Genomic DNA, 12,863 nt, shown 5'->3' on the forward strand with positions numbered 1-12,863 from the left:
TGATCCAGACCAAAACAAGCTGAAAAATCGACTTTACTCGAGACCCGCCTCTTGTTCGGTTTTAATACCGAGCACTGCCGCCAGAGGGAGCCAAACAATTTCCTCCCATACCTGTGCAGCTCCTCCCACGTTGTGCGCGCACACCAATGATGCGAGTCTCGTCCTTTTCACTCTGTGAACCGTACATGCGCGCGCACACCCACACTAACCCACCATAACTTCCCACAACCCGCGGCGAGCTCGAGGCTCCCCAAGCGAGAGCAAACCATGGCTGACGGAGAAGGCGAGGACGAGATCCAATTCCTGCGAACTGTAAGTCATTTCGATGGTGGCGAGAAGACATCAGCGTGTGTGACGTGACACTTTGACGGTGGGAGTGCGTGCGGGGAAGAGCAGGCAGATTACCGCATTGAGGATGACAGCTCCCACCGACTCGTCTAGCGAGTGTGCCTCATGCGCGCAGATGATGGGTGGCAGGTGGAGGAACGATGGGGGGTGGGAAGGGAGGGGGGTTGTCAGCAGTGCGCATCGTGAAGGAGAACTGAGTAGGATTTTATGGGCTCGTGTGGATTGGCGGGGGGGGGGAGCGCAGTGCGGTATAGACAGTCAGTCAAAATAAAAAACCCCTGCTGCAGCAGGTCACTTGGCTAGTGTTGCGTGTTTGCAGTCGCGATAGTTACATTGAGACCTTGCAAAAAAAAAAAATAATATATCACGTGCCGTTTCCATAGAGGTTATTATTTGTAATTTCCCCATTGCGGGACAAATAAAGGATATCTTATCTTATTTAAATTAATAAGTATTGATTTGGTAGTTTGGACACTCAAATTGTCACTCAAGCAATCTGTCCTGTTATAAATAAATAGACTAAATCTAACAGAGTGTTTATTTTACAAATAGGTATAGCAAACGTAACCATGTCTACGTACATACATGAAATATACTGTATATTTACACTTACAAGTTTCAGGCAGCCCGGTGGCCAGTGGTTAGCGCGCCGACCTCACAGTGCAGAGGTACGGCGTTCAATTCCAGCTCCGTACTCCCTGTGTGGAGTTTGCATGTTCTCCCCGGGCCTGTGTGGGGTTTTCCGGGTACTACGGTTTCCTCCCCCATTCCAAACAAAACATGCATGGCAGGCTGATTGAACACTCCAAATTGTCCCTAGGTGTGAGTGTGAGCGTGGATGGTTGTGTGTCTCTGTGTGCCCTGCGATTGGCTGGCAACCGGTTAAGGGTGTCCCCCGCCTACTGCCCGAAGACACCTGGGATAGGCTCCAGCGACCCTTGTGAGGATAAAGCGGATCAGAAAATGGAAACTTACAAATTTCATACAAATACTATTTAGCTATGCTCAATAAAGTCGGGCAATGGCAGCTCAGATTAATCACAAGGTACCTTACAGGTATATAATTTTAAAATAATTTTAATACCTTGTCATGATACTGGCTTTGTCTGTCTTGTGCGTTTTAGCGGGGAAGATTTCGGCAAGCTACTCGACTGTAAATGTCGAAGAGTTTGCACGCTTTTGGTTGCTATGGATAACGTGTTCGAAATGTTGACAGAGCGGTGACTGACGAGATTTTGGCAGGTGTCCATACTCTGATCTGAACTCCCAAACACTGGTTATGTTGGTTGTGGAGTCAACGAATGACAAGGAAAGGATTTTCAATAATATGCATTGTGTGCAATATCAAGTGAGTTTCACGTACAAAGGTGGTACTATAGTTCTATTTATCAGGACATGGCTGAATTGAATATGGGCCTGAGCAGTATTCTCACTTCTGAGAATACAAATTGACTTGTTGTTGTATCCACTACAAATCCAACTTAAGAGTTTTATTGTCTTGATTTGTGCTGCGCTATTTTATCATGACAGGTGTGTGTGCGCGCGCGCATGTGTGTGTGAGCTTGCAGATGGCCGTGTAGCCTAATGTCCTTCTATGGGGGTATGGGGGAGACCGTCGCCTATCCTTCTCAGGAATGGCCTGCGCACACTCAGAATTTACAAGAACGACTGAATAAGAAGTCATGTGCGCTTCGTCTATCAGATGAGTTCAAGGCCACAGAAATAAAAATCAAAACTCAAAAATCCTTTATGGCGGATGGCATACATGTCTTAGCTGTGCCGATACTGCCTTCTATTACAACGGGAATACTTTTTTTGTGGATTTGGAATGATATGCTGGACAAACGCAGTACCTCGGTAATATTGAAATTTGCAGTGAGTTTATTTTTGTGAAAAAAAAAAAAAGGTGCAAAATCTTCATGTTGTTTCTTGTTAGCGGTTTTGTGCCATCCTTAAATCGTCATTTTTATGCATGAGAGCCATTTGCGCTGGAAAAAAAATAATAAATGCAGTTTGCAGTTATTTTGTTGTTTGCTTCAAAACCTTTGTTGTCCTGTTAGGATCTTTTCTACATGCTATGATCAAAAATGAAATTTACCTCTGCACTTTTATGTCGATATTTAAAGCATTTCCTAACCTGATGCAGGACAAAAATGCTGTTTTTGAATCTGGACATACATGCACAGCGGTGCAAAATATGTGCTGACGCAGATGCGTATGTGGAACTGGGAGTCGCGGCTTGGAATTGAAGTGGACTTACATGGGACAGGAGAAGAGAGCCAATCTCTCTTTTTCGTTAATGGGTGCTACAGCTTCTTGTTGCTTTCAAGCTTAGCTTGAAGCAGACATGTGCACATTGCAGCATGACGTCTTTGATCCACTGGTGAAAAGGACATTTTGATTCGCTCCTCTTTCATCTATAACTGCTTCAGACAACAAAGTGTATGCATGAAAGTGGTGAAGAGTGCACGACTGTTTGTGTCTCGTGTGTTGTTTTCTATTATTTTGTCTTTTTTTTTTTTTGTTAACTTTTCTTTTGATGGCGGCGCGAACACCCGCAGCGGCTCCTCTTGTTTTGTGTTGAGAGGGAAGAAATTTCATCTGTGCTGTATGTTTCACATACAGTACATTTGACAATAAAGTTTATCCAATCCAATCCAATCTTTGTGGCCCCTCCAGCAGGGGGCTCCAGAGGGCAGGTGACACCGGGAATCCACCTGGAGGTCATTTGCGCCCACCGCATCTTTGGCGTTATGTATCACCCATGCAAGCCTGAGTTGTAAAAACACACTTTGCGTACCTTCTGTTACGGCTCGAAGGCAAATCAGTGTAATAAGAATGTGAGTTTAAATATTTATCTCTGCTCTAGTTCTGCACCATAAGGCGCTAAGCGCACTTGGAATGCAGATCAATAGAGAGCTTAGTTACTTGTGGACGCTGATGTCTAAGCACGGCAACTGTGTTATTGTTCATTTCAGGATGCTCCGCCGGCATTCCTCTCCATAAACAACTGCCATTTTTCCACAAAGGAGTTGTATTTGATTTTATTGCTGAATGTTTTCATCATCTTTTTGCAGCTCATTGTTCCTGTTTTCAAACTGTTATGATTGAAGAGCCAAGAGATGAGCGGTTGTTTATTTTCAGCCATTAATCGAACTGTCTACTAGAAAATAACTCATATCATGGATGTAACGATTCGTGTTTTTTCTGAAGTACATTTTCTCCGTTTTTCAACATACTCTCATTATCTGTGATTTTCCTTTGGAAAAGGATTATATGAGCGTGAGGGATGCGTCAGGCACTCGTTTGGAGTTTGTTTGTGTTCGTTTTCATACTTATTGTGCCCATCCTGTCACTTCGGTATTGTCCTAAATCAACCAAGGAGAACAATGCTCTCCATGTAAGGCCATGCCGACTAGCCTGGGGAGAGGACGAGACCTGTTTGTGTTACACCACCACTATAAACACACACACACACACACACACACACACGATTGTTTAGAGCAGCATTTCACACAATAGGAAGACTGCCATCCAGCTCCGGCCTCCCTGTGTGGAGTTTGCATGTTCTCCCCGGGCCTGCGTGGGTTTTCTCCGGGTACTCCGGTTTCCTCCCACATTCCAAAAACATGCGTGGCAGGCTGATTGAACGCTCTAAATTGTCCCTAGGTGTGAATGTGAGCGTGGATGGTTGTTCGTCTCTGTGTGCCCTGCGATTGGCTGGCAACCGATTCAGGGTGTCCCCCGCCTACTGCCTGAAGTCAGCTGGGATCGGCTCCAGCACCCCCCGCGGCCCTAGTGAGGATCAAGCGGTTCGGAAAATGGATGGATGGATGGAAGACTGCCATGGAATGTACAAAATGGAAGTGATATTTGCAGAAATTAAACAGTAATTCCTTGCATGTTTTCTCCGTGCCTGCGTGGGTTTTCTCCGGGTACTCCGGTTTCCTCCCACATTCCAAAAACATGCATGGCAGGTGAATGGCTCACTCCAAATTGTCCCTAGGTGCGAGTGTGAGCGCGGACGCTTGTTTGTCTCTGTGTGCGCTGCGATTGGCTGGCAACCGGTGTCCCCCGCTTACTGCCCGAAGACGGCTGGGATAGGCTCCAGCACCCCCCCCCCCCCCGCGACATTTGTGAGGATAAGCGGATCGGAAAATGGATGGATGGAGCGTCAGTCAGAAACAGCCAGACAGAGGTTCAATGCGAAGAAGCCTCCACCTGACCCGCACCGCAGTGCAGACACTTGCAGAGAGGATGTGCTTTGTATTCTATTAGTGCTGTTGGGTGCAAAAACGTATCAAAGGAGTAAAGTTTAAAAAAAAAAACGGTGATATTGACTGCCTCTTGTCACTCCTCACTTCTGTTACTCACTGCAGTGCTGTTATGTAATCTGCTCACTCGTCGCCAAATGTTCCAGTGCAGCGTGCGCACAGCAGGAGGAAAGGGGGAAGGAAACATGTTTGGAGTACCGGTACCTTTAAAGCCGTGACTTAATAATTGTCATGTTGCGTTGTTGCTCTTAGACCAGTGGTTCTTAACTTGGTTTCGATCGAACCCCAGGGGTTCGGTGAAACGGTCTCAGGGGTTCGACGGAGCCCATTGATGTTAAGACACGCCCGCTTGGCCATCACTGGCCGCAGATGATCTGCTCAGGAGTTAAAATGTGACTGTCGTGATAGTACGTCACGTGATTTTTTTGGTTGAGCAAAAAAAAAGAAAGTTCCACATCTAAGTAATATCAGAACCAGATTTCATTGTCAGTGAAAGGTGTAGTACATTCACAACTAGAATTGTATTTATTATTTTTTTTTCCAGTCCTACCTGAAACATAAATGCTTCCAACAAAGATACAATGTAAAATAGACAAAAGAAATGTGCAAGGGATCTAATGAAGAACCAAATGACGTGCTGCTTGATGAGTTCCAATTCCAATTCCAATTCCAGTCTGTACTGGAATATTTCCAATGGCCTTTAAAATCGCTGTCATTAAGCCTCTTCTAAAGCCGAGTATTTTTGACGTCAGGTTTGCCATTCGTTGATAAACTCTGACTTTATCCTGTCTAGTCATGCTTTTGATATTTTCCAATCACGCTTTCTACCACAGCACAGTACTGAGACAACTCTGATCCAGATGACAAATGATATCCGGCCGAACGCAGAAGCAGACATCAGTTCTGCTGAATCTGTGTGCGTCATTTCATAACACAGGCTATCTGCCATCTTATTAAAAGCGCTTGCTGGAAATCTCTGGTACTACTTTAAAAACTTATATTGTTCAAAAGGTACAGTACATTCTTCCCTTTAATCTTTCTATAATACGCCGCTACGGCGTAAACTTCTCCTATGAGTGATGAAATGTGAGGTATGCGCGCGGTTCTTGCTAGCATCACGCGAGCAGTGTGGGATGCGTTTATGATTGTGCCCGCAAGTTAGTGACGGGAGACTTTCCATTTCAGTGATTTCCAGTTCCTGTGGATAATTTTTTTTGGGGGTGGGGGGGGGGTATGGTGTACCGTGAGGAGAAAGTAAAAAACAATCTAATTGTTGATGTCTCCGAAGCTAGCACGATAGGGGATCATGGAATTAGTAGCGCCGCCCTCCCCCGTGACGTAAGATCGTGATTCGGTGACATCTTTTCAAAAGTCTATATTTGGTGTGCGGTTCCAGGTGGGATGGAAATGCATTCGATCTATTTTCGATACCGCTTATCCCCATTAGGGTCGTGAATGAGCTAACTTTGGCTGAGACGTGGCGTACACTAGACTGGTTTCGAGTCAATAATTCATCATTTTAAATCCTGACATTTGTTCACTGATTGAAGAAATCGCATGGTTCTACTGCTCCCCCCCCAACTCCATTTCAAGTTAGCAAATGTGCTTTCTTGGTCACACAACTGTATTCTCAGAAGCCCCTGTCATGTGACTGAAATCCAATTGCGAGGACTTGCATTTGTTTTATTTTTCACTGACTTTATGATTTGTTGTCATCGTAAATTGTAAATCAGCGCAACTACTGTAGCTTGAATAATGTGAATCAACTTGAGAGATTTTGTGTGCAGCGGTATCCGGCCATTAAGTGGGTGTACACTCCGCTCTCTGCTCTGATTACATCATCAATGATGCATCACAACCTCCACACTCACTTGCTCACTCTCGCTTTGCCAAGCTTTTAAATCCTCATCCGCTGACCCGCCCACCAGCAATTTTTGTGTTTCAAATCCCCAAGGCTGTGCAACACTTTTCTTTTGAGCACCAAACAAACACACTCATCTAAATATAGTTGCAATGCGGTTTGAATTGGGTGGAATTGATTGAGATGTAATTAAAAGGTTTGAAAACAAAAATTCTATTTTTGGCCTCATTTGAAACAGAATTTCAATGAAGGTCAAAATTGAAACATAGGTTAATCTTCTATGTTGGGTTCATATTTTTATATCCGACTCCAGAGGAGGAGTGCCTCACCGGTCATTCATCTCACCACATACTGTATGTTTAAGGCGTAATGAGTAAGCGTTCAGTGATTTCCGTAACATTTGGCAGCTCTGTGTGCAAGCCACGTGAATGCTGCTCTTATGCCCTTATGCCAGTAATGTTCCAAAGCGCTGAGTGAGGGAGCGCTCACACTGGGTCCGTATTATTGTACTGTGCTTGCTTGTCATCCATCAATCGTCCTCCTGGCAAATGTGTAGAATGTGCTGTGCTCATTTGTGCTTTGGCATTTCATCACTTTGCAACTTTCTTGACTTTGTGCATTATATTTATACAGTATATGTGGACGGCGGTTGTCTGGTTAGCATGTCCGGCTCACAGCGCAAAGGTACAGGGTTCGATTCTGGTCCGGACCTTCTCGTGTGGAGTTTGCACGTTCTTCCCCATGCCTGAGTGGGTTTTTTCCGGATACTCCGGTTACCTCCCTCATTCCAAAAAACATGCATGGCAGGTTAATTAATGGAACACTCTAAATTGTCCCGCGGTGTGATTGTGAATGCGACTGGTTGTTCATCAATGTGTGCCCTGCGATTGGCTGGCAACAAGTTCAGGGTGTCTTTATTGGTCACACTTGACTGAAGGCATGCTTTCGTCGTCTTTACAATGACAAATGTACTCTGTGTGTGTGTGTGTGTGTGTGTGTGTGTGTGTGTGTGTGTGTGTGTGTGTGTGTGTGTGTGTGTGTGTGTGTGTGTGTGTGTGTGTGTGTGTGTGTGCGTGCGTGTACTTAGAATGATGAGGTGGTCCTACAGTGTTCAGCCACAATCCATAAGGAGCAACAGAAATTCTGCCTGGCTGCCGAAGGCTTCGGAAACAGACTGTGCTTCCTTGAATCCATCTCCAACTCCAAGGTACCGATTGGACCGAGACGCTTTTTCATTTTCTACAAGATTATACCAATACAGATGTATCAACAATGTGCAAATGCGCAGACAAAAAAACAACACTCTGTTCTTTCTCAGAATTGATACACTTTCATTTGAGGTTAATTTGGAGTAGGAATTAAAATGCTAAACTTTTTTTGCATTCGTAATGAGCCAAAGTTCAATCATTCAAAAGGTTTGCCATGAAAAAGACGGCGCGAGAGCCTGTTCGCCACTGCTTGTAGCGAAGCTTTTATTTTTTTGTTGTCGTTTCAGAATGTACCTCCAGATCTGTCAATATGTACTTTTGTGTTGGAGCAATCACTGTCGGTTCGAGCCCTTCAGGAGATGCTGGCCAGTACTGAAGAGAAGACTGGGGGAGTGAGTTGGAAAATATTTACAAAAAACCCCCCCAAACAAACAAAAAAACAAACCACATGAAGAGTGACAGGAGTTTCCCAAAACGGAACATTTTAGACCAGGTGTGTCAAACCAAAGGCCCGGGGGCCAGATCTGGCCCGCCACATCATTTTATGTGGCCATGAAAGCAGATCAAGCATGTCACACTTCGATGATGCTTTCTAAAATGTCGAACACAATTTTAAATTGTCATATGTAATAAATAAAAGAGATGTTGGAAGTATTTTCTCGTTACCAAACCCCACATGATAGAAACTTAAACAATAGTTGAATCAATGGTTATTGTTGACTTCTTTATATGGTTTCAGTTATAACGGCCCTCCAAATGAACCGGTAACTAAAATGTGGCCCGTGACAAAAAATGAGTTTGACACCCCCGTTTTAGGCAGTTCAGCAGTAGTTCAGTCAGTTTTCCATCAATAAAAAAAACGAAAAGAAACCTTTTTGGTGGAGGTTGTAAGACAATTATAAAAGACAGTCTAAAACAAAAATGATGAAGGCAATTATAAATGAAAATAGGTCCAAAAAAAGTAAACTCTGTCATTATTATTTTTGTTTTTCATTTTGTGTCGTTATTTTTCACTTTATGTTTCAATCTGATATGGCAAATAGTTTGGGATTGTTCATAATTTTGTAATGCTGTGCAGCCCTGTATCCCTCTAGAATTGGTCTGCCCAAGCGCTAAGCATAGCTTCACATTCAGGACCCAAATAAGATTAATCTGTAATAAATAGGGTTGGGCATCATTTGAATTTGGATGATTCTGGTTCCTCAATTTAATTCCGGTTTCAAATGATTCTCAATGAAAATCAACAAATAAATAAATAATTGCATGGTTTCAATGAGAGAGCGAAAGATTTTTTTGAGGGGATGGGGGGACTGAATCATTTGAACTTGCCTGTTTTTCGATTTCACAATCTTTTTACTGTTTGTGAACTTTACCATGATTTTCTCTAAGTTTTTTTTTTTTATTAAAACCACTATATTAACCCTTTCAGGGACATCGGTTACTACAGTGGACAGGGTGCATGAAGGGGTTCATATCAAACCTATGCATTTGAAATGTTCACAGGAGGGCTTTATTTTTTCCGAACCTCAAGAAAATACAATCATGCAGCAGGTACTCCAATCGCTACTGAATACCTTTTCATGTGGTACCCTAATATTGGTTTTCTATAGATTATCGGTAGCTGTGCAATACCCAAGAGAAGGTACCCAAAGACCAGTGAGTCCCATTCCCTTGTGCGCTCGCTCTTGTGTCCAGAAATTCTCCATTTACTATAAATATACTTAAGTTCATCCATCCAGACCTGACCTGAAAAACTACACTCAACCCCACTCACCCATTCCAAATATGCTTATATTTATATTTTATAGTTTATATTTACTTATTTATTTTTGTTCTTCCGATTCTCCCTTTCATCATTTTTGCTGCTGTAAATTGGGAATTTCTCCACTGTGAGACAAATAAAGGTTTTCTTATCTTATCTTTTCTATGACAGCAATGCATGACGGGAAAAATAAGTAAAAAGTCTTCTAATAGATGGCAAAAGGTAAACTCTACCAATGTAACCACCTGTTGCAATTCCTGCAACAGAATAACAGCTTTGTGTTCAACTAAACTGGGCTAGACTTCAAACCTAGTTGGTAGATAAGTGAGCAAATTAAAATGAGAGCATCATTATGATTATTTCAGTCTCTATACTTTTTGTGGTATTTTTTTTCAGTGACGTGCTGGCAGATTGAATTTAAAATTGAGTGAATGTTGGAAAACACTGCATAATACTCTTTTTTTTTTTTTCTCACCACAGATGTTGGGATTGTGCATTTGGCTGATTCACACTTTGTTCCTATCATTTCCTTTTCCCAGACGATCCGAGGGGGTGGTCATCGCACTTCGTTATATGGCCACGCGATCCGTCTACGCCACTCTTACAGTGGAATGGTCTGTACGCACACCGCTAGAATTCCCACGTGACCCCCCCCCCCCCCCCACGTGACCTTTTGTTCTTTCATGTTTCGGATGAATACATGCATTGATTTTGGATATTGTGTTTGTGCGCAGTACCTGTGTTGTCTATCCACCTCTCGATCGTCCACAGACAAATTAGCTTTTGATGTGGGGCTGCAGGAAGACACTACAGGTATTTCCGGAAAATGAATCTTTTATCACCTTTCTCTTTGGTTGAGTTTTAAATAAATCTTTTCACATCTACTTCTCCCTTTGATTCAAGCTTAAATAAATCTTAAGGAAGCGCTCAATGAATAATTGGCTTTTGTATTCGCAATGACGTTACTGAATGATGACAGGGTCTAATATTGAACAAAATCCTTTTGTGAGTCCTGTTTTGACCTTCTTTATGTTCAGGTGAGGCGTGCTGGTGGACCATTCATCCGGCATCAAAGCAACGTTCCGAGGGGGAGAAGGTCAGAGTGGGGGATGATCTCATTCTTGTCAGCATCTCATCTGAGAGATATCTGGTAATTGGCTTAGGCATGTGGGAACACAACAGACGTGACGAGTTTGCTCAAATATAAGGTTGCTCTAAGAAGTCAACACATTTATTTTAGATGCCGGAATATAAAAGATTGGAACCTTGGAAAATGTTTCAAAATTTGAATCGCCACTCATATGACCGAAACCTATCCAACACAATTGAAAAAGAAAAGGGAATGAATCTTTTTGAAAGAGGGACTAACGATAAACAGTGAGAGAATGCCGTTGCGTAAGGGTTAAAAGTGCTTGAGCAAGAGGGCATGATTGATGGGTAAAAGTCCACATGCAGGATTTTGTGTCGGACAGCAGAATTCATTGTGACATTAATCACAACGTCGTCCAGGTCCTGAAGTAGTAAGCAGCCCCAGACCTCTGCACTGCCTCCAACATGTTTATGAATGGCATGGTATTCTATCAAATGCAGTGTTAATTTTACAGAAGATGGTACACACATTACAAAAACTGCAACTTGTGTTTAATCGGCCCACAGAATATATCTCAAAGTTTTTTTGCATCATGATGTTTTTTGGTGTCTGTGTCAGAAATGTCCGCATGGACACAATTGCCCATTATTATTATTATTTTTTTTTTAACTCTACTGCGCTGTACTTTGTATTGTCCTTCACCAACAACCTTTTTTGCCTTGGGAGACCACACCTGGGGCATCACGTCTCTTTCAACTTTAAGGCTCATTGCTACACACAGACCAAAAAAAAAACACCCTTGAGGTTATTATTGAACAAAATGTGAAGAAAAAAAACATTTAGTGTAAACTGAATTGCGCTTTTAGGGAAAATGTATCTGAATTTTGATTCATGCGTTTGTGTTCTTATAGCATCTATCCGATGGCAATCGGTGTCAAAATGTAGATGCCGCCTTCCAACAGACTCTGTGGACCGTTACTCCCATCTGTTCCGGCAGTGAAGTGGCACAAGGTACGGAAATATTTTTCCATCACTCTTTGTTGATCGCTTTACATGATACACTGCAATGTTTTATTTGGGCCAGAGCACAAGGCGATGCAAAGGCCAGTTTAGATCACTGTGTCAAGGATCATCATTCATTTTGTGTGTTGTAAGTGCTGGATCTTGGCCAGTTTACACTGACAAATAAGATTGTTGATACGCGGAGTGCACAATAATTCAATAAATAAAAGTGTTTCCCATGTATTGCAACACTTTGACAACGTCCGATACCAGTTTCGCGGCCATTTTACTATCAGGAGCTAATCGGCATGCATGACTCTCACATGCCCATTATAGGATTTATATTGTAACACACAAGCACAAGGTCCTCGGTACACCATTCTAATTACCGTCCACACAGAACATAAATAGCAAAGCAGAGAAAATTCATCACATTTCATCTAATTACTGCTTTGAAATTAGCAATGCGTTAGGTTATTAGTTACAAAAAAAACAAAACAAAACATTTGAACAAGCGTTCAGAATTCATGGATGGCTTGTTTTGGGAAATCAGCCAACGTGACTCAGTCGTGGGTCATGTTTAGCAGCTGTTGGTTTCAAAAGCGCGATGTCCACGTCGGAATGAATGCGATAATAATTCACTTGATTCTGCTATCCTGCCCAGAGCAACGACACCAACCGGATAACTGAAATAAATTCGGAATTAATTGTAGACGAGGCATTCTGGCTTCCTGCTTCTCTGATGTCATGTGTATGTGGTACGCCCCATACATTTATTCATTTGTCTTTCATTTTCTGCTTAAATCCCCCCCCACCCCCCTTTCATTTTCTAAACCTTTCTGCAGGTTTCTTGATAGGCGGGGATGTCTTGCGCCTCCTTCATGGTCATATGGATGAGTGTTTAACTGTTCCTTCTGAAGACCACGGGGAGGAGCAGAAGAGGTAAGATGCACGTGTACATCTGTACTGTAAAGGATTTTTTTTTTTCTGGGGGGGGTCATCACTGTTATTGCTTCAGTATAGAAACTACTCGGGGCGGTCCGCAATATCCACAGTTAGGTTCATATCACATTTTATTGGTTGCGGTTTTCAGTTCTATTTGGTAGATGTTGACTCTCAGGAAAATCGAATTTGTCTCACGTCAATGCTTGAAAGAATGAGGCACTCCGCATTTGGCATGTCATTGTGACAGGATGAGGTTAAAAACGGGTCAGATTCTGGCTGCGGAAAAAGGAGATATTAGTAGAGCCAGCGTCCTTTTATTTGTGGGGGAAAAAAAATATATAAATATAAATATATATTGAAAAAAAATCCTTAA

At 42.7% G+C, this 12,863-nt stretch overlaps 1 protein-coding gene across 2 annotated transcripts in view; it reads left to right on the forward strand.

Moving 5' to 3' along the window:
* The first annotated feature begins 194 nt into the window (after window positions 1–194).
* The window catches only part of ryr2a (ryanodine receptor 2a (cardiac)), an 80,762-nt gene continuing 68,093 nt past the window's right edge, over window positions 195–12,863 (forward strand). For both annotated transcript variants that reach the window (XM_086139137.1, XM_086139136.1), the window contains exons 1-8: window positions 195–312; window positions 7,571–7,690; window positions 7,979–8,083; window positions 9,993–10,067; window positions 10,188–10,266; window positions 10,491–10,603; window positions 11,455–11,554; window positions 12,391–12,487. In XM_086139137.1, the coding sequence (XP_085995263.1) occupies window positions 268–312; window positions 7,571–7,690; window positions 7,979–8,083; window positions 9,993–10,067; window positions 10,188–10,266; window positions 10,491–10,603; window positions 11,455–11,554; window positions 12,391–12,487 (734 nt within the window). In that variant the 5' untranslated portion in view covers window positions 195–267. The remainder of the gene's footprint in view (window positions 313–7,570; window positions 7,691–7,978; window positions 8,084–9,992; window positions 10,068–10,187; window positions 10,267–10,490; window positions 10,604–11,454; window positions 11,555–12,390; window positions 12,488–12,863) is intronic.

This window comes from Hippocampus guttulatus, chromosome 19 (genome assembly GCF_054856545.1).
Source record: "Hippocampus guttulatus isolate MCC_2025c chromosome 19, RoL_Hgut_1.0, whole genome shotgun sequence".
Classification (NCBI taxonomy): Eukaryota; Metazoa; Chordata; class Actinopteri; order Syngnathiformes; family Syngnathidae; genus Hippocampus; species Hippocampus guttulatus.